We start from the raw sequence: 20,000 nt of genomic DNA, 5'->3' as shown, positions 1-20,000 counted from the left end.
ATAACGGGACCATTATGTATGAAAATTTGTGTTCATTCAATTTTGCTAGGTTTTCTATTATGAAATGTGTTAGGACCGTGACATGATTATACAGCCATTCGGGTACTTGATATCTAAAGACTATTGAAAGAGACTATCTTGTTTTACTGTTATGTTCTCACTGCAATATATAATTTCCTCTATTATGAAATGATAATGATCATGAAACTCCTTTGATATGAATACTTGTAAATACAACATATATACTTGTAAATACGATCGGATTTGGCATGTATTCATAGAATAAGGCTCCGTCCATATGATGAAGTTCATTTCAATACCCATTGTTCTACCAAAATTGGCAGGCAAACCAAGAAAGTGATCAAGAGAAATCACTAGACAAGACCATGAAGCCGCCTGCCTGGTAGCTCGACTGTTTGCTGCTGGGTATGAACAGATGATCCTGCTAAACATCACATAAACCTCTAAAAGACAACAACGGTTATCCTAGTAAAGATTCATAGTGGTAATGGAAAGTGAAAGGAGGAAATGGATCATGTACAGCCTTAACAGTCATTGGCAACTTCAGTATCATTTAGAAGCCAGTTCATATTAACTATAACTGACTTTTTTGTACTACTTGCATTCTTTGAGGAACTAAAATGTTATAAGGATCTTTGCACAAAACAAAGATTAAAAGATGTTCAAAAGGACACTCAACTAACAGACTCTTAACTCAGGTCAACTCGTTATCTACCCCAGTTTATACCGGTCTACCCTGGCTCATACCACCAAAATCATAGCTGGTACTTAGCTATCAATAACCCAAAAAATAAATTTCCTTGTCCATCAATAGTAACTTTTTGCATCAGTCCTCCTCAAAAACTAACAAGAAACCAATTAATTGATGAACCGAGACGAATATACAACTTTCCTTCACAGGAACAGTTAAAATATATAGCTATGTACTATATGACCTTTGCAGCATCCTATAGTTCCATAATATCCAGATTTTGGAGTTTCACCCAATTAAGTTTCATTATAGTTTAAAATAATACAATCCAGGAAATTTTGACAGCCTTTATCAATATATCATTGTACAGGCACTCTGTTCCATGATGTAACATGCAAGAGTTACATATAATTCTGAATACTCTTATTCTACAACTATCACTGGTCATATACATCAGAGATCAACAAACTAAAATTTGAGGTTCCAGCACTTTCAACAACATTGCTCAATATTAATGATCTCTGTGAACATAAAAATATATCTTGTTTGTGATGTAAAATCATTCAGGGGTAACAATAATCACAGTTACCTTGCTTGAATATGTGGAGCTAACATCAAACCCACCAAAGATCATGATACAAGGCTTCTGATATTATTAAAGCAAAATATGATAGGTATGTATATATCCAAGAAGAAAGCCTATATGAACTAAAAGTGAACATACCCTATTGCATAGCAAACCTGCTTAGAGATATATCAAAGCCTGTATATAGGTGCCACTGATAAATGAATTTCTACAACAGAAGCATGCTGAGGTACAAATAATTACTACAGATACCCACTTAAGTAGAATTTAGGATGAATAAAAAATAATAACATTACCAATGGACGAAACGACAAGTTTCTTTAATTCAACATCAAACGCACAGAATGCTTCTAAAATTATCTTTCTATATATCCTTAGACATCCTGGTAATTCCACTATTCCTTACAACTAACAAAACAAAATACAAGCCAAATTGGAGGAATCACAATCATCAAGCATAAAAAAATATTCATCACAGACAGTAGTTTTTCAAAATGACAAGTGTATACAATAAACAATTGATTTGATCTATTTTTTCATTGCTGCTTTTTTGAAGAAAAAAAAAGCACTTCCAATATCTACATCCACTCTGTCTTCATCTGCATCTTTCTTTTTTTCTTTTCTTCCTCCTCTTCTTCAATCAATCCTTTATCTTTAAACGGCAGGAACAACTCCCTTCCACACCTTCGTTTCACAGTGAACAGTTGCCTGGAATGGAATGGAATGGAACTTGTGAGTATTGTGCTTTCCTTTAAAATTAGAAGAAACAAAGAAACATCGGTTGACACCAGAGTCCCCAATTTTTTTAAACAACTGACTACACAAAATCCTTGATTTCTCATTCACTCCCAGACACATACAAAAAAAATATAAATTAATATTTAAACCCTTGCATCCAGATAACATGACCATCATGTCATGTAAAAATCTGGTATGAGCACAAGATGATATGAATAAAGGGAGTTCTCGACGTAAGTTGGAACACACCTAAATACAGTACATGTACATACATACATAGGCACTGAAGTCACTCACATGTACATACATGTGAGTGACTTCGGTGCCTATCTGTACATGTATAAAAGTCTTAATCTAAAACATAACACACTTCTATGACATATACGAAAACAAAACTAGGGCTAAAGGAACACATTGAAGACAAACTAGATATTGTATATGATTTCTAGTGTCGTATCCATGACACGTCATGAGTCGAGACTGTCATAAGCCAAGAACCCCTTTATGCCATTTTGGAAAAATTTGCCTGAAGGCCAGGGTGACAGGAATGACTCACTATGATTGCAAAAAGCACTTGGAGGATTTAGGAAGAGGCTCTTCCATTATTCCCATCAGTAAACGAATGTGAAATACATCCTCTGCGAGCCATGACTGGAAGAGCACCAGCTCAGGATCCTATTCCTACCCCCTCTATAACCAGCAATGCAGGTTGTATTAACAAAAATTGAATATTGCAAAAAAAAAAAAAAAAAAAAAAAAAAAAAAAAAAAAAAAAAAATAATAATAATGATATAAATAACAAAATGTTACTTATAGTTATTATTAGTGCACTGAGTTATGGACTACCTGGAGAGATGATATGGAGTCTGTGTAAGGAAAACAGTTTATTAGCATCTGAATACAGCATATAAAATGGTAAATAGACATTGGTGGAGGAAAAAAAAGGCTTAAGCATTAAACAGCATAACAACACTGCTAAGGGAAGAAAAGGAGCCTTGAAACCAAACAAGTACACCTGTACATCGTAAGATTGGCCTAAATAACCCTAATGCCCTGATTTTGGGCAGCAAAGGAGTTAAGTAGATGTGCCATTTCCATATACATTAGTGAGGGGAACTGCAAGCCAAACCTTGCTTTCTATTTGCATTAGTAAGGGTAACTGCATACCAAGCCCATTCCCATGGTGAATATCTATCATAAAATATTGGGATACAAAATATAAACAGAATATAAAATAAACAGACAATATAAACTAAGTGCATATAAATTACAAATGTGTATCTGCAAATTATATTTTATCTATTCTAGTTGCTTATACGAACATTCATCCAAACTTTATGATCCAAACACAACAAAAATTGTTACGGCATTTATCGACCCATTGACCCCCAAGGGTAGGATATCAAACACTTTGGGGCCCCTGGTCTATAATGTCTAAAATGGCAACAAGAATGTTATTGTGATATATAAATTTAACAGATACAATAAAACTGATTTCCATGAATGAAATACCTACTTTAATTGCCTATTAAGATGGAAACAGTGAAAGACAAGGTAAGGAAGAAAAAAGATACAGATATTGAAACTGAATTAACAATGGAATTGTATCAGTGGGATGGAAAAAAAATGAGCAGAAAATGAGGAAGGAAAGAAAAAAAGAAAAATAAATATATAAAAAGGACAGGAGTCAGCATGAGAAATAAACTGAATCAGATGAAGAATGTATGGAGAAAAAGATGCAGAAGAATGTCAGGGATACTAATATCAGGAAGAGGAGGGTAATGCTTAAAAAAAAAAAAAAAATAAAAAAAAAATATATATATATATATATATATATATATATATATATATATATATATATAAAATAAAATAAAAAAACAATGAAGGAAGCCTGAAAGCAAAAAAGAGGGAAAACAAAAGCAAGTGAAAGAAAGAGAACAAGGAAATTTACCACAACCAAATCAACTACTACTGTCAGCAAATACTTAGTCACCAATGGATCTCTTTGTCATCCATGACAAAAAAGCAACAAACACTAGACATATAAAAACAACAACATAACAATTACATATTATGGCTTACCTTACAGGCTGTTGCATGCATCTTGGTCTGGCACCAATAAGAAGGACCCCAAGTGCACTTCTCAGCTCCCAGGAGTGGTTCTGAAGTGTGGTGGGGGCACATTTTTACGGCCTGGCACACACGCTTTGAGTCCCCTAGTTCAGCAAGAAGGTTCACTACATAGGGTCCATAAACTTCAATCATGCTGCGGCACTGTGTAAAAAGGTAAAAATATCTAAGCAGTTCTCTTTTGGAAAAAGGTAAAATTTTATTTTGTTGAGATATTGTATGGCTTTCATAAGAAAGAGAGTACAAAATGAATAAAACATAGAGACATACAACACAAAGAAAGGCCTACATACAATAAGAAATAGTCATCCTCAAATGAAAATATATTCATGCATTTTAATCCTACCATGATGGGGCCTGAATTTTCTGTGATATAATATTATGCAAGATTCTAAACTTTGCAGCTAGGCCTAAGCTGTGTACAGCCGGCCCACTCATTGCAAATCATGATGTGTATGCACATCATAGGTCATTATATCAGATATAGCATGCCCAAAATGAAGGAGTTAATATTCAGGCTTAAACATCATATGACTCATCTCATACCGTGTCCTTTGCATTATTGGGGAAGAGTCGGCAAACTTCTTCAAGAACAGTGTCAATGGTGGTTGTTGCATCTCCATCCTTTAGTTTCTTGTCAATATAGTTAACAACTCCCTCACAAACTTGGCATTTGTCCATTCTAATATTAATAAGGGCTCTCATACCTGTATAATAATAATAACTTTGATTACATCAACTGTATCTGATACAGCATACAGTAGAATGACATCACAGTACTAAGTCATCTCCAATCAAAAATTCTACAAACATTTTCGTAATGTGAATCTCAAATTCTGTTTGTGATGAACTTACTTTCAAATGATGGAGGTTTGCAAAGCTTGATCTGTTGGCAAACAGTCTTTGGACTAAGTTCATGAACCAATAACTTGATGATAGCATCACCATACTGTTCAATGAAGCCAATACAATCATCAGCAAGAACACCTGGCATATGAGCACAAACGAAGTCCACAACTTCAATTATTGCATCCTGAAAAAAGAGTGGGCAAATATTAAAACCATCATCAATAGTTCCAGTATTTCTTTTGCAACTATAATATGGGCTACTACTGAAAAACATAAGAAAGTGAATACCTTTCAAATACTATGTTCAGCAAGGATGTGCTCCTTGAGAACTGAAGCTAAATCATAAGAACATTAGTATCCACTTTTAACTATTACCAATGTCCATATCAGACTGAACTTCTACTGATGATTATCTCTCTCACTTCAGGCAAAAAATTAAAATCTAATTTTATTTAGATATCAATCATACCTTAAAGTAGCCCTCAATCATATCAATCTTAAATATTAATCTTATTTCTATTGCTATTACAATTGATAATAACATCACTGATATCATTATTACCATCCATAACATTCTTACCAACAACTGTAGTAATACAAATAAAAAATATTAATAAAAATAAACTTTTTCTCAGAATGTACTTTCACATCAAAATCAACATTAGATACCATATTCATCTCTTCATCTAAACCAATTATACTTGTGTATAGTAAAATTACAAATATGTAACATTTCTTTCATACCATGAATATTACTAAATTTTCTACACACTTCAATCAAAATTAAGAAGTTGTGCAATTACAGCATATATTTTTGTATCTTTTGTGTCTATTTGCAACTACAAGATCAAGGCTAGTAATGCATCAATCCCATCATTATAATGTGGATTTTCACTAACCTCAGTAGCATTTTCTGAGAGCAAGTCATCAACCTGAACCATTGCAAACTCGCATAAGACACATGCTGCAGACTGTGTCATCTCGAAGTCGTCTGTCGTTTCTACGAAAGAAAATTGTTTGCTTTGATTTTATGGGCTGGGGTAATGCAAATTTACAGTCATGAGCATTTTGGCTGAAGGCCAGGGTGATAGGAATGACTCACCATGAGTGCACTAATCACTCTCTTCAGAGGATGATTAGACTCAGTGGGCATTTAGGAAGGGGCTTTTGCATTATTACCACTGATAAAGAAATGTGGAGTGTACAAACCACGAGCAATGACTGGAGGAATGCTGGCTCTTGGGAAGAGGCCATGTCTGAACTCATTATCCTATTCCTGGCCTCCTGACCACTATGACTGGCAGTGCAGGTTGTATCACAGAAATAGAAGTTTACAAAAAAAAAAAAAAAAAAAAAGACAAGTAACAAAATGTTGCTCATTATTATTACTATTCCACAGAGTTATAGGTTTCTTAGAGAGATATTGAGTCTGCACATGGGAAATGGTTTATTACCATCAGGATAACAAATCAAATGACAAATATGAATTGGAAAATGGCAAAAAAACTAAAAATGCTTTTGCAGAAAAAGAGAAAATAACATTGCAAAGGAGTGACAGGAGACTTTACACTGCACTTGAGTGTTAATGCCTGTTTATTGGGCCATGTGACAGCAGTAAAGCATCTAGATCCAATGGATTGCTCCACAAATGCTTAGCCACCAAAGAATCAATAAGTAGGCCGATGTAATCTCAACCGATTTCCCCATTCTGATTTTTTTCTTATGCTATCATTCCTAATAGTTATTATTGTTAATGACATTATGATTACCGCAATGTTGTAAAAATACAAATGGCAATAAAAAATGAATAAATACCATTTAGAAAATGCTGCCAAAATGCCAAAAAATGCATTGTTTGCCTTATTTCCCAACTGTGACAGAATGTGGTATGCACGTTTTGCACCAGATAGCACTGAATTTATTCACTGAACCTCATGTTAGATTACAAGAGTGAGGTCCTGCATCATCCAGTCAGCAGTATCATGGTGAGGGAGGAAAAGAAACCCTGAGGTGTACACCTCTTGTCGGAGATATCAATTGTGCACAGAGCAGTAATGCTGCTGCCACAGTGTAAACAATCACTAAACTGGAATCACTGTCATCCTAGCCAAAAAGGTTAATAAGTTTAATTTACATTAAACTCTTAATCCTATAAGTATTTAAAACTACTAAATCAAATCAAGGTAGCTTTTGTAGTGTTTAAGATATGAGATGAATTTTAATAATGTAACTTGCTAGTTTGAACTCCATAAATGTTATCTTTTTCTTTCTTTCCTTCTTTCTTTCTTTTTAATTATATTAATAAAATTCATATTTTTATCAGTATCATAAAGTGTTGAAAATACTTTGTCAATTTTCTTGTTTTGACCAGTAAATGGACATCTCAGAGGAGCATTTCTCCACCTCTTTCAAGCATCCAAAGGGTTAAATCATAAGACAAAATACAAGAAAAATCATAATAAGATTAATCAATAACATTAGTAACTTGTGTTGAAGGTAGCTAATCTCTGAGTAACTTACGTGATGATACAGCTGGGACAAACATGCGAGAGACTGGCAACTGGTGAGAGGCATCAAGCATAGGCAATGCACTTTCTGGAAAGGAAATTCATATATTGAAGACAACTGAAAACTATTCTAAGAAATAAGTGCAAAGATATTAGATAATTTTAGAAGTTTTTCTTTTCACATGTTAAAAAGAAGACTTCAAATCGAATCCCTTTATGCCTTTAATAAAAACCAATTAATGATGAGTCCACCTACAACATAAATAATAAAAATAAGGATTGTAAAGGTATACATCCCACAACTAAAACTGGAAAAAATGTTAACAGACTTCTATGCATTTAAAAAACTTTGAACACTATAATTCTGCTTTCTTCATTCTTCTTTTCATAATAATGAATATGTACCATATATAATAAACTGATGTAACATAGTACTAACTTAAAATAAAGTACAAGCTGAATAGTAATTGGTACAGTTGGCCAAATAAATTCATGGCCACCCTTTGGTTATCAAGCTGGGATTTTATCTGGTAAAACTAGTGCATTCAAGTATACCCATATATGCCCTATTGTTAAATAAATATCGCTTGAAAAAGCCATCATATTCTCTAATACTTAAAATTAAATGGATAAATAAGGACAAAGAAATAGACATTACCTATCTTTATGCCCTCACTTACCTATACTGTTTACAACTTACACTCGCTAAAGGATAAATGTTTCCATATTCTTTCTCTCTTGTTCAGTCATGAAGCATCTGTGTATCATATATAATCATGTTTTATGTAATCTAGACTTAATTAGGCAGCATAAACTTTTTGGCTGAAAGCAGATAACATTCTCCTGGCAAGTCAAAAAAACACAGGAATTGTAATACATTTTTCCACAAAAGGTTCACTCTCTAAAAAAATGTGTATACTTTAAGAATTACACAACAAATAATAATTCATGTTTCATGAAAGAACAGGGGAGAACAAATCAATATATAAGGAACATTTGTTTTTGCTCTTTGGATAAACAAACATTTAGGTTAAATGATAATCAACTTGTAAATGTAATGGAAAGGGAAAGGGAATGAACAGCCATAGACAATTTTTTACATGCTTTTATATTAATTCCATTTATAGTTTTTTTTTTTGGTTGTTACCATTATTTTAAAATATTCATCCTCTAGCCAGAGTAAACTGTAAGACTTATTGCCAAGGATATTAATATCAGAATAAGAAATAAAGACAGGGAATGTCTGTTTTTCATATACTTTCATATGCACTTCATTTCAAATCTTTAAATATATGTGACAAAATTTGCTTAGGCCTTTTTTTACATTGTTATTTAGGAAGAAGGTTTATATTGTTGAATTTGAAAACACTACACTGTCACCAGATAAAGTCTAGGCTTGATAATTTTTGGGTGGATTATTCTGCCAGTGTTCCCATAAAGTTTGAGGATACAGGTTCCTGATTTATTTTAATTGCACTGTTCAAGTGTAGACAGAGTGAATATAACCTTGCAAGGCACATCTCAGTCTGTGCTATGCCTTTCTTTTAAGGGATTATTACCTGAAAATTGTTCAAGCTTATAATAAACACACTTGAATAAAAAAGGGATTTTTTTCTTTTCAAGATATAATTGGACATCACATGTGGGATCAGAAAGGAAATAATGAACACTCCACAGCTTGAAAAAATATAAAATATATAAACCTATTTTGTCCATGGAATTACACAATTAATCCCGGGTGAAACAATCAATATAACAAGATATACAAAGTGCATATCAACCTTAGCAATAACCAACACTATCTTTACAGAATGCTTTTCTTGTTGTTTTATTAAGGCATTTTATTTTCTTTGGAGCTTAGCATGCTCTTTTTGATTATGTATATCACTTCTCTGAGAAGACATTTTTATGGTAAAAAAAAATATACACACTACAATTTAAAAATGTATACAACTCATACCTGTTTGCTTACACAGTCCCAGGTTAGTGCATATTTCATCCGGGGATAAGTTGTTGAGCAACATCTGTATGACCTGATCAGTGTACAATTCAACAAACATGTTGCATTCCTTACGTGCTGACTTGGGCAAAAGGGCACATAACCTTTCAAGAGCAGTCTCAATGCTTGCCTGCAAATATATAAAATGATAATTACATTTCTGATTACAAGAATCTATAAAATTTCTTTAGATCCATTTGAAAAATTTTCGTACAGCAGAAAAACATAACTAAAGCTAAATCTCGGCATATTAGTCTCCTTTGTTTCTTTAGCATAACTGCCTTATATATGAATACTATGTAACTTGTGTAAATCAACCCACTAGCGACGGCTACATTTTCAATCCGAAAATAATATTTTCCAGGTGAGAAATTCAGAGCGCGAGCTCCGATCTAGCATCGCACTGGCGTGACGGTTGGTAATGTTTACTTTTCCGGGTGTCTTACATGTGGGAATATTGACTGCTATGTACAATGAACACACACACAAATTCTCCATTAATGGATATTCTGAGATTCTTTAATATATCATATACCTAATCAAATTATCAAAGATATTATCCATCCAACATAATTACATACATTTTATAATCCACCATACATCTACCAACTTACTTCAGTTCTGTTATCTTCCAGCATGTCCTCCAGCTGTGTCAAAGCATACTCGCACACAACACAAGATACGTCAGGTTTTCCAGAAGTGACCTGTACTGCCTCCTCTGTCTCCCCTTCAGATGGGCAGAGATGCAGCATAGGACAGATCTTGATGGGGGAAAAAAAAAACGTAGATAATTCTATTACAATTTTTTCTTTCTTTTTTCATCTCTAAATTCAAATATTGTACATACATAGACCTATTACCAATTTCCTTTAAGCAAACCTTAGTTAGCATACCCAAAATATTGAAGTAAAAAATACTGGTAACATGAATTCTGCACTAAGTGATTAATCATTAACTCACGCTTTCTTACCTGGGATGGGTCAATCTCTTGAGCCAGCAACTCGATAACTTGGTCACCATAGGCATCTACATAGTCCTCACACTCCTCTGCCAGTGAATGGGGCATCATGGTGCACAGCCTTTCAACAGCATCTTCGATGTCCTTCTACAATTCATTTCCCAATTTTAATCAATGTCATATTTCACTTTTCCCCTTCTGATTATCTGATAATGCATTTTTATATCAATTGTACATAAATCATTTTTATTTTGAATATTTGTATTCTAATATGCATTAAAGGAAAGCCTTTGCATACTAGAACAGTTCAGAGGAAAAGGAAAAAATAATAACAAGAAATGTGTAATATCTGTAAATTGCATGGTTTCTAACTTACTCCAACAGACTTCAGCAGCAAAGCAAAAGTTAAATGAAATTAGTCGTCTTATTATAAATGAAACTGATTAAAACCAAACTTGTAAACATGAATTAAAATATCATAAGAAAAAAATAGGGTAGCTACAGGAATAAGCAAGCAAAGACAAAAGTAAACCAATTATCAAAAATACTAACACGAGTGTCCTTCTGCTCAAGCATATTCTGGAGGAAATGAAGAGCAAATTCACACATCACACACTTGTTGTCATCCCCAACACGTCCCTTTCCAACAGGTGCAGCCAACATCCCATTCCTACCAGCACTTGACACATCTGATATTTGACAAGAGCAAAAATAAAATAAAACATAGATATCCCTTCTATGTATATATCACTTATTGACAAGAATTTCTATTAAGTTAAATGCCTTAACGAAGGTAAATGCACAGAAATGGATATTCATTTTACAATATTTTCAAAAGATTAAGAATTTCATTTAATATCAAAAAGGGTTTAATTACTCATGATGATTCATTACAGTAAATATCAACCTTACCAATGCCACTTTTTGATAGCTTCACACGCGGCAGATTTGAACCTTGGTTTTCATTCTCAAATCTGATGGCACTGCTCTCATCTCCACCAATCAAGTGTTGCCCAACCATCAGTGATGGCCTGAGAGGAGTTTGTGCAACTCTATGCCTTACATCAAGCACTGTCCAAGCTGGATGCTAGGGAATGAAATTTTTGTATAGTCATTTCATCCAAACACTGATTAAATGCTTTCTCATTGTGCCCCATTAATGTTTACTCAACAAAATATTGCAAAATATTATTCATGGGAAGTTGAAACAGATGCTCAAATACATACCAATCCTTCGCAAATAAATAAAAAACAGAAATCAACAAACCTCTCCATTGAAAACTGAATTAGCACCACAGAGTCCTACAGCTTCACAGATTTCCTTGGGATGGATTTCAGACATCAAGAAGCTGTATACAATTTGGTAATATTCATCTACCAAAGCAAGACAATTCTTGCTGAACCTGCCAGTCTGATGGCACAAACCATCTAGGATCTGTTTCGAAAGAAAATTTATTAGTTTGAATACTTGATGCATCTATTGATTATTTTCTTTATCAGCAAATTCATACTACTAAAAATAAATAAGACATCTGTTCACTTGAAACCAGCTTCATAAAAAATAATTTTCTAATATTCACATTTTACTTCAAAATTGTTCTCAACAAGCACCTATCAATCATTTTCAATAAATAGTTAAGAGTAATTCCTTACAAAAGAAAAAAGGGAGGATTAATAACAAAGAAGGGCATCAAATACTGACAAATGAAGATATCTAATATAGAATAAAACTTGTGGTTTTCCAACAATTGAATAATTTGTCCATCCTGTATACAATATTTATCTTAAGCTATTCAGCTTGGTATGCAAAATAATACCATCCTTTTAAGCCAATGCCACCAAGAGAATTTGGGGTTCACAGGGCCTTTGATCCAAGGAGTTTGTTCATCCGACTGGGCTTGCCTCTGAAGCCTATTTCAGACAAAGCTGAATCACAACAACGAAGTGATATGATTTCTTTTTGTATCACATTTATCCATGATTTTAATCTTTTTACATATTCAGAGATGCATGATATTCATTTAATTTGCTATATTGAACCAGTAGTAGCCAGATTAAATATGAGTCCTTTTCAATAAATCAGGTATTACAGTATGTGCAAGATGGAATGTGGCTTTATTGTGGGATAAAAAAAAAGAACTTTCTCTTATTTTTGCAAATCTCATTCTTCTGAAATAAGAGATTGCATGCAGAAATAGGCTGGTATTCCCATGGCTTTAGTAATTCCCTTTTGAGTGTCATACTTCAAGACAGTGCCATATAACAATCTTGTTGAAATGAGGAGACTGGCACAGCAGGCGAATGATTGAAGTGTTTTACTGCCCTTTAAAACAATAGCCCATAGGGGTACTGCACATCCCATTCTCCCTCAGGCAATACCCCAGGCCATGGGACATACCATGAGGGCACCTTATAAAGAACTGTATAAAATGTAGCACATGAATCATAGTAACATAATGAATGGTTTGTTACATACAGCCAAGTCAGTCATGATATAAATGACCCATCACCCCAAGCCATGACCAAGTCAAGCATAGGTGAATCCATCATCTGGAGGCAAAGAGATACGCCAATACCATGAAACAACATCGCATGAATTCCCATGTGAGAAACGGGTAGTGGAAGGTAATTTATAGTCTATTCTTCCGAAATATCTAAAACATTTTAAACTATTACCTTTCCTCTCTTCTCAGAATCATTTTATGATAAAAATAAAACATACCTCTTTGAATTCTTCTTCAGTGGTATTTGCTGTAAGAATCTCCCTCCAGTGTTGCACAATTGCTTCACAGAAGTCACAAGGTTCATCACCAGAGTGTGAAAGTGCAGGACGAGTGTACTGTCCACTCTGGTGCATTCTGTTTTCACACATTTCTATAAAGATAAGTAAAAATAAGTAAAAATATGAAATGTCTACAGATCACAGAAAACACTTTCAGGACAAGTTCCTTGTATAACACATCTAGACAAAGAATAATCTTAAAACTAAATCAGTTTTCATTTTCCATAAAGGCAAATATATACAACAGAATTTTCTGCTAATGCTTAAAAAAGTATCACGTATTTCTAAAAATATCAAGTAGGTATATATACACCTCTGAATTACTGGACAAAAAACATTAGTTTACCCACCAACTAGGTCACAGAAGTCTTCTGGTGTCAGCTGATCTGTCAGGAAATTGTAAATATCGTCGAAGTTAGCTTCAACCAAGGCACTGCAGCCATCAGAGAGAGATCCAAAACGTCCACATATAGCTATCAATCTGTCCATGAGCTGAGAAAAAGAGACATTTGATATACAGAGTGACTTCTACAAATATAATAATCAACAGTCAAAGTTGCAATTTTGGTAATTTTCATCTCAATAAAAGGAGAAAAAATATCACAAAATATAGCTTAAAATACAAATAATGTTTTGCATGAAATCAATAAGAGCAAAACACCAAACCTCAGCTCGTGAGTGAGTCTTGACAAGGCGGATGGTTCGTGCAATGAAGTCCCTGCAAGATTCACAGTCCCCTGGTTGTGGATGTTCCCCTGAATGCTTTACTGCATTAGGGTTGAATCCTTGAAGAGCAACCTATAGCATTGAGAGAAAATAATGCATGAAACTGATTTTTTCATTTGGAAATTTTAATGACAATATACACAGAAAATACAAAGTTCCAACAAAATGTTTAAGCACTTATGTACTTTTACTTCACACACCTGATTTTCACTGATGAGTTTGTCAACTCTGGCAGAGTTGCAAAGGCCTGCAGTGGCACAGACCAACTGGGGGTTCATCTGAGATGCCAGTGTGTCAATCAATTCGGGAATGAAGTCGTTGGCAATATCTACACATTCATCAGCTATTAACTTAATAGGGATGAGACGGCAGGACCCATCAAACACCTCGCGAATCTCTTCCTGAAATAAATGACGCCAATGTAAAATTACCAATCAGATTCAAAGGTAAATTCTTTTGAGAATCAATTTTAAACTTTCTGAGCTAGACATATTTACACAGTGTGCCTTATCGCGCAGACACAATCAAATACACAAATAAATACTAAATACATACACAAACACAAAGAAACTTAAAATCAGCTAAAATAATATATAATAAGAGAACCTTCCTTAAAAGCCCATACTAATAGAGCCCAGCATGCTGCTGGGGCAGTGGGAACAAGTCAGCTGTATGAACTTGTAAGGTGTCTCATTTCCAACTATCCACGTGACACCTAAATCCTTTAGTCATAAGGCAGCTGATGCAACTGTCCATGTTACTGACCAAGCAGCAATAATTCCTTACATCTATTCTATCTTGCATATATATATATATATATATATATATATATATATATATATATATATATATATATATATATATATATATATATATATATATATATATATATATATATTTATATATTTATATATATATATATATATTTATATGTATATATATATTTATATATATATATATTTATATATATATATTTATATATAGATATATATATATATATATATATGTATTTATATATATATTTATATATATATATATATTTATATATATAAATATATATATATATAAATATATATAAAAATGTGTAAAGACATATATATTCCATATCATATATTATATAATATTATACATTATACATTATATATCATATATATAATATATCATACATTATATATTATATATAATAGATTTTATCGTGCATTATATATCACATATCATTTATAAACAATCAAAATATACATCAAAAATATAAATAATACTATTCAGTCTGTGATTCTTGATATACCTGGGTTTCATTACTGAGAAGTTGGTCTCTGGCCTCCTTAACCATGTTCTTACACAAGGTGCAGATGTCATCATTGTCTTCAGGCAATGCCAGGTTTTCCCATATTGTCTGAATACAGTGATTAACTGCATTGCACTCCTTAGCATTTCTATTATAAAAAAGAAATAACAAATTACTAAATATATGACTATAAAGATTACAGTCTAATTTTAAACAGTATCATATTTCATTTCTTACACTTTCAAGAGACATACTTCTTATTTTCTCTCCCGAAGTTTTAATACAAGACTACTTACTGAATAGAGTGGCACCAGTAACTCGGACCAAATGTGCACTTCCTGGATCCTAACATGGTAGCCTCACCATGCAGAACACATGCTGTAGATATACAAAATTCAATATCATTATTTACCAGAAAATTAGTCACATGTTGATACATGAGTATATATGCACATCTGGACACACAAAGACACAAAAACTCAGAGCTGCCTGCTCAAACCAAACACTATCAATTCTTCAAGGCCATTATGAGCTAGTATTTTTTAAATTAAAAACTTGTAAAGGGGAATATCCCTAAGGTCAAGGGGGATAGGGGGTTGAAAATGAGTTATGCCCATTTTCAGACTCTTCTACAAATATAGAAATACCCATGCAAAAACTCAGAGAGTATCGTAAATGTGTCACTCCGAGCCTAAGTATACCTGTCACCATTTTCATATATATATATATATATATATATATATATATATATATATATATATATATATATATATATATGTATGTGTGTGTGTGTGTGCGTATGTGTGTGTGTGTGCATGTGTGTGTGTGTGCGTATGTGTGTGTGCGTGTGTGTGTGTGCGTATGTGTGTGTGTGCGTATGTGTGTGTGTGTGTGTGCGTATGTGTGTGTGTGTATGTGTGCGTGTGTGTGTATGTGTGTGTGTGTGTGTATGTGTGTGTGTATGTGTGTGTGTGTGTGTGTGTGTGTGTGTGTGTGTGTGTGTGTGTGTGTGTGTGTGTGTGTGTGTGTGTATGTGTGTGTATATGTGTGTGTATATGTGTGTATATGTGTGAGCGTGTGCGTGTGCGTGTGTGTGTGTGTGTGTGTGTGTGTGTGTGTGTGTGTGTGTGTGTGTGTGTGTGTGTGTGTATGTGTATGTATGTATGTATGTATGTATGTGTGTGTGTGTGTGTGTGTGTGTGTGTGTGTGTGTGTGTGTGTGTGTGTGTGTGTGTGTATGTGTGTGTGTGTATGTGTGTGTGTGTATGTGTGTGTGTGTATGTGTGTGTCTGTATGTGTGTGTGTGTGTGTGTGTGTGTATGTGTGTGTGTGTATGTGTGTGTGTGTATGTGTGTGTGTGTGTGTGTGTGTGTATGTGTGTGTGTGTGTGTGTGTGTGTGTGTGTGTGTGTGTGTGTGTGTGTATGTGTGTGTGTGTATGTGTGTGTGTATGTGTGTGTGTATGTGTGTGTATGTGTGTGTGTATGTGTGTGTGTATGTGTGTGTGTATGTGTGTGTGTATGTGTGTGTGTATGTGTGTGTGTATGTGTGTGTGTATGTGTGTGTGTATGTGTGTGTGTATGTGTGTGTGTGTGTATGTGTGTGTGTTTTTTTGTGTGTATGTGTGTGAGTATGTATGTGTATGTATGTGTGTGTATGTGTGTGTATGTGTGTGTATGTGTGTGTATGTGTGTGTATGTGTGTGTGTGTATGTGTGTGTATGTGTGTGTGTATGTATGTGTGTGTGTGTGTGTGTGTGTGTGTGTTTGTATGTGTGTGTGTAAAAATGGAGTGAAAATGAAACATTGCAATCACTGGATAACATAAGTATCTTACTGTGATAGATTCCTCCAAGTGTGAAGGATTCATTAAAACAAACAAACAAATAAATAATCAACCAACTTTTAAAATTTCTTCACAAAAATATTGTAATTATGATTCAATTTTGACAAACATCATACAAATAACTAAGTACTGGTAATGCATGAACACTGGTGTATTTTACTCAAAAGACTAGAGAGCCAAGGAAAAGTTGCCATAACATCACCACTAGTTCAGACCTTTGGGATTGGAAAGCTTTAACATTCTTGTTTTCACTTGAACCAAATTAAGCAAGAAAACATAATAATGAAGCTGCTTTTACCATACATATAGGAAACAGAAAAATATATACTAAAAACTACAAATGATTAATTTGTATCTAAAATTTGTATTTTTACTTCACAAAAAATATTTACTGCATGGTCACACTAAACTAAGACAAAATGAAGATAATACTCTTGTAGAGAAGAAAAAGTTGCGGTCACTGGTACAACACAAAATTTGCAGACATGAAAGGTAACACCATATAAAAAGAAAAAGACTACTCCCGAGTTTCAGTTCCATCTTGCTATACAGGAAAAGACAATGTTTACTAGGGGGTGTTGGGGGCGGCCCCCCCCCCCCAATAAACCCTCCCTATGGGCACTGCCCAGTCACAGCAATTTAGATTGTTGAATAAAGTTTGTGACGTGGAGTTACAGAGTATGTCTGCATTGTAAAAAATTACCCACAAATCAAAACATTCTTGGGATATGAGCAATGGTGAGTTCATATTTCAAAATATTAACTCCTTCTTATTAGTTATTTCCCATGAACAAAAAAGAATTCAAGGCCACTCTGTAGCTAGAAATCCATTTATGATGCTACATATTCTTTTATATCTCTGCACATATGTATATGCTTACACACATGTACACACATTTCCATACATGTGCACTCACATTTACAAACTTAAGTGCACATATGCACATGTTTATGTACATGTTTTAACATACATGCACTTATGTGTACATGTAAATACATGTACAGCTACAATGACATACATGCTGATGTGTGTGCAAATGAAAGAGTGCAGAATGCAAAGACACCTGTGTGGACTTGTAGGCTTGGTGGATTCTAAGACATCCTATACACATATACCAAATTTCTAAATGTGCTAACAAAATGTTAGGCTTCAGTTGTTGTTTTGGTATATCTTTAGTTGCACATACCCATATACCATATAACACTATGGGGTAACATTACCATAGCGATGCACAGAGAGGGAAATGGACACCACCATTTTATATAGCTACTCCAGCTTCACATTTGCCGCAAAATTACGAAAATATTCGCTACACATTACAGACAAAGTCCACAACACCCTCACATCCATTATATATGTTGGCATGATATGCTAAGAAAAGAGGGGTATGAGGGGGCTTGTTACCCCTGTCTAGGGAATGAAAAAAGGTAGGAAAGGTTTGGTTTGGGTTTTTGGGTTTGCATGATACCCTGGTTTTGGGACTGTCTCTAGAGGACAAATTGCGCACGGTAACAAACACCATTTCAGGCATCAGTGAGTGTAGTTTTATGATAGTGTCATTACAGTTTCTTTTTTCCATAACAGTAAAGCAAAGTATCAAAGGTTGCACAACATTCTTATAATCACTTAAAGGAAATACCATAGATGAAATGTCTTATTTTCAATTATTCTATCCATTACAGACAAAATTCACTTTGCACCAAAAACTTGTGCAAAATAAACTATACATTTGTTTTTATTCTGATACATCTACAGGATATCACATGAGGAATATATTAATATTTGTTAAGTTTGATACAATTGTCATGGTGTCACTGTAAATCAGTTGGAAATATATAACAAAAGCCTAAAGAGAACTTGTTTGACATGACCAACACAGTACAATATTTTATTTCTTTTTCGTCTTCCAAGCAAATTTATATATATAAAGTAATTCTTTACAGTATAGAAACACTTCCCAGAGATTAAGTCGCCAATTCCAGGTCACAAACTTTATTCAACAATCAAAGTTGCCATGACTGGGCATGCCCTTTGGGCACTGTGAGGGGAGGATTGATGGCTAATTTGCCCCCCCCCCTCCCGAACACCCATCTAGAATTATTTTCCTCACTTAGGTTTGCACAGCAAAATAGAGCTGAAATTCAGAAGCACCAAATGGACTTAGGCTGTGAGCAGCGCTTTCTATAAATGGTAATTCTTTACAGTACAAACACACATCTCAAGATTTGTTCATCAATCCAAGTTACTGAAACTGGGCATTCCCTTCAGGCACTGCCTAAGGGGAGGGTTGATGGAGGGCTTTACCCCCAACATCCCCTGGGAAACATGGTCTTCACCTCTGTATCCACGGCAAGATAGAGCTGAAACTTGGGAGCACTGAGTGGCCTTAGTCTGAGAGCAGCATCTTCTGTGATATTCTACCTTCATTTGTGATGTTACTGTTTGTGTTTACTAATGTTTTTTTGTACTGATGACTACAAATTTTTGTCCTCTAAAAGAATATCATATTAAATTTGCCTCAACTCAGTGCAGCCATATCATTAAGTTTAACCCCATATTCTATTTCCATCATTTGCATTACTGTTTAGGTCTGCAGATATTTTGGTAAAAGTTAGAGAGAGCGACACGCAGTAACAGAGGGAAATGGACACCGCCATCTTATAGAGTATAAGGTATATAGCCATTAACAACAAAGTTACAGCTGCTGCTGTCTCATATTTAGCACGAAACGGCAAAAAATATCCACTGCATATGAAGTCCACACCACCCTCACAGCCAATATTCTTAATGTCTGTTTTCTATATGCTGGCATAAAATCATAATAAAGGGGGGCATAGGGGGACTTCTCACCCTCTCTAGGGAATAGATAGAAAGTAGGAGAGG

At 34.2% G+C, this 20,000-nt stretch overlaps 1 protein-coding gene across 1 annotated transcript in view; it reads right to left on the bottom strand.

The window, feature by feature from the left end:
- Nucleotides 1-1,044: 1,044 nt before the first annotated feature.
- Nucleotides 1,045-20,000, bottom strand: part of Sap-r (prosaposin) — a 20,430-nt gene continuing 1,474 nt past the window's right edge. The window contains exons 2-19 of the mRNA XM_027365426.2: nucleotides 15,569-15,650; nucleotides 15,273-15,420; nucleotides 14,188-14,388; nucleotides 13,928-14,059; nucleotides 13,612-13,753; nucleotides 13,202-13,353; nucleotides 11,747-11,914; nucleotides 11,392-11,566; nucleotides 11,032-11,168; nucleotides 10,492-10,626; nucleotides 10,136-10,282; nucleotides 9,483-9,651; nucleotides 7,536-7,610; nucleotides 5,915-6,015; nucleotides 5,022-5,199; nucleotides 4,713-4,873; nucleotides 4,119-4,310; nucleotides 1,045-2,006 (exon numbers count right to left, since the gene is read on the bottom strand). Of these exons, the coding sequence (XP_027221227.2) occupies nucleotides 1,953-2,006; nucleotides 4,119-4,310; nucleotides 4,713-4,873; nucleotides 5,022-5,199; nucleotides 5,915-6,015; nucleotides 7,536-7,610; nucleotides 9,483-9,651; nucleotides 10,136-10,282; nucleotides 10,492-10,626; nucleotides 11,032-11,168; nucleotides 11,392-11,566; nucleotides 11,747-11,914; nucleotides 13,202-13,353; nucleotides 13,612-13,753; nucleotides 13,928-14,059; nucleotides 14,188-14,388; nucleotides 15,273-15,420; nucleotides 15,569-15,650 (2,549 nt within the window). The 3' untranslated portion in view covers nucleotides 1,045-1,952. The remainder of the gene's footprint in view (nucleotides 2,007-4,118; nucleotides 4,311-4,712; nucleotides 4,874-5,021; nucleotides 5,200-5,914; nucleotides 6,016-7,535; nucleotides 7,611-9,482; nucleotides 9,652-10,135; nucleotides 10,283-10,491; nucleotides 10,627-11,031; nucleotides 11,169-11,391; nucleotides 11,567-11,746; nucleotides 11,915-13,201; nucleotides 13,354-13,611; nucleotides 13,754-13,927; nucleotides 14,060-14,187; nucleotides 14,389-15,272; nucleotides 15,421-15,568; nucleotides 15,651-20,000) is intronic.

The sequence above is a fragment of the Penaeus vannamei genome, chromosome 8 (assembly GCF_042767895.1).
Source record: "Penaeus vannamei isolate JL-2024 chromosome 8, ASM4276789v1, whole genome shotgun sequence".
Classification (NCBI taxonomy): Eukaryota; Metazoa; Arthropoda; class Malacostraca; order Decapoda; family Penaeidae; genus Penaeus; species Penaeus vannamei.
Note: the sequence above shows the minus strand (reverse complement) of the source record. Positions and strands in the feature narration are given on the sequence as shown.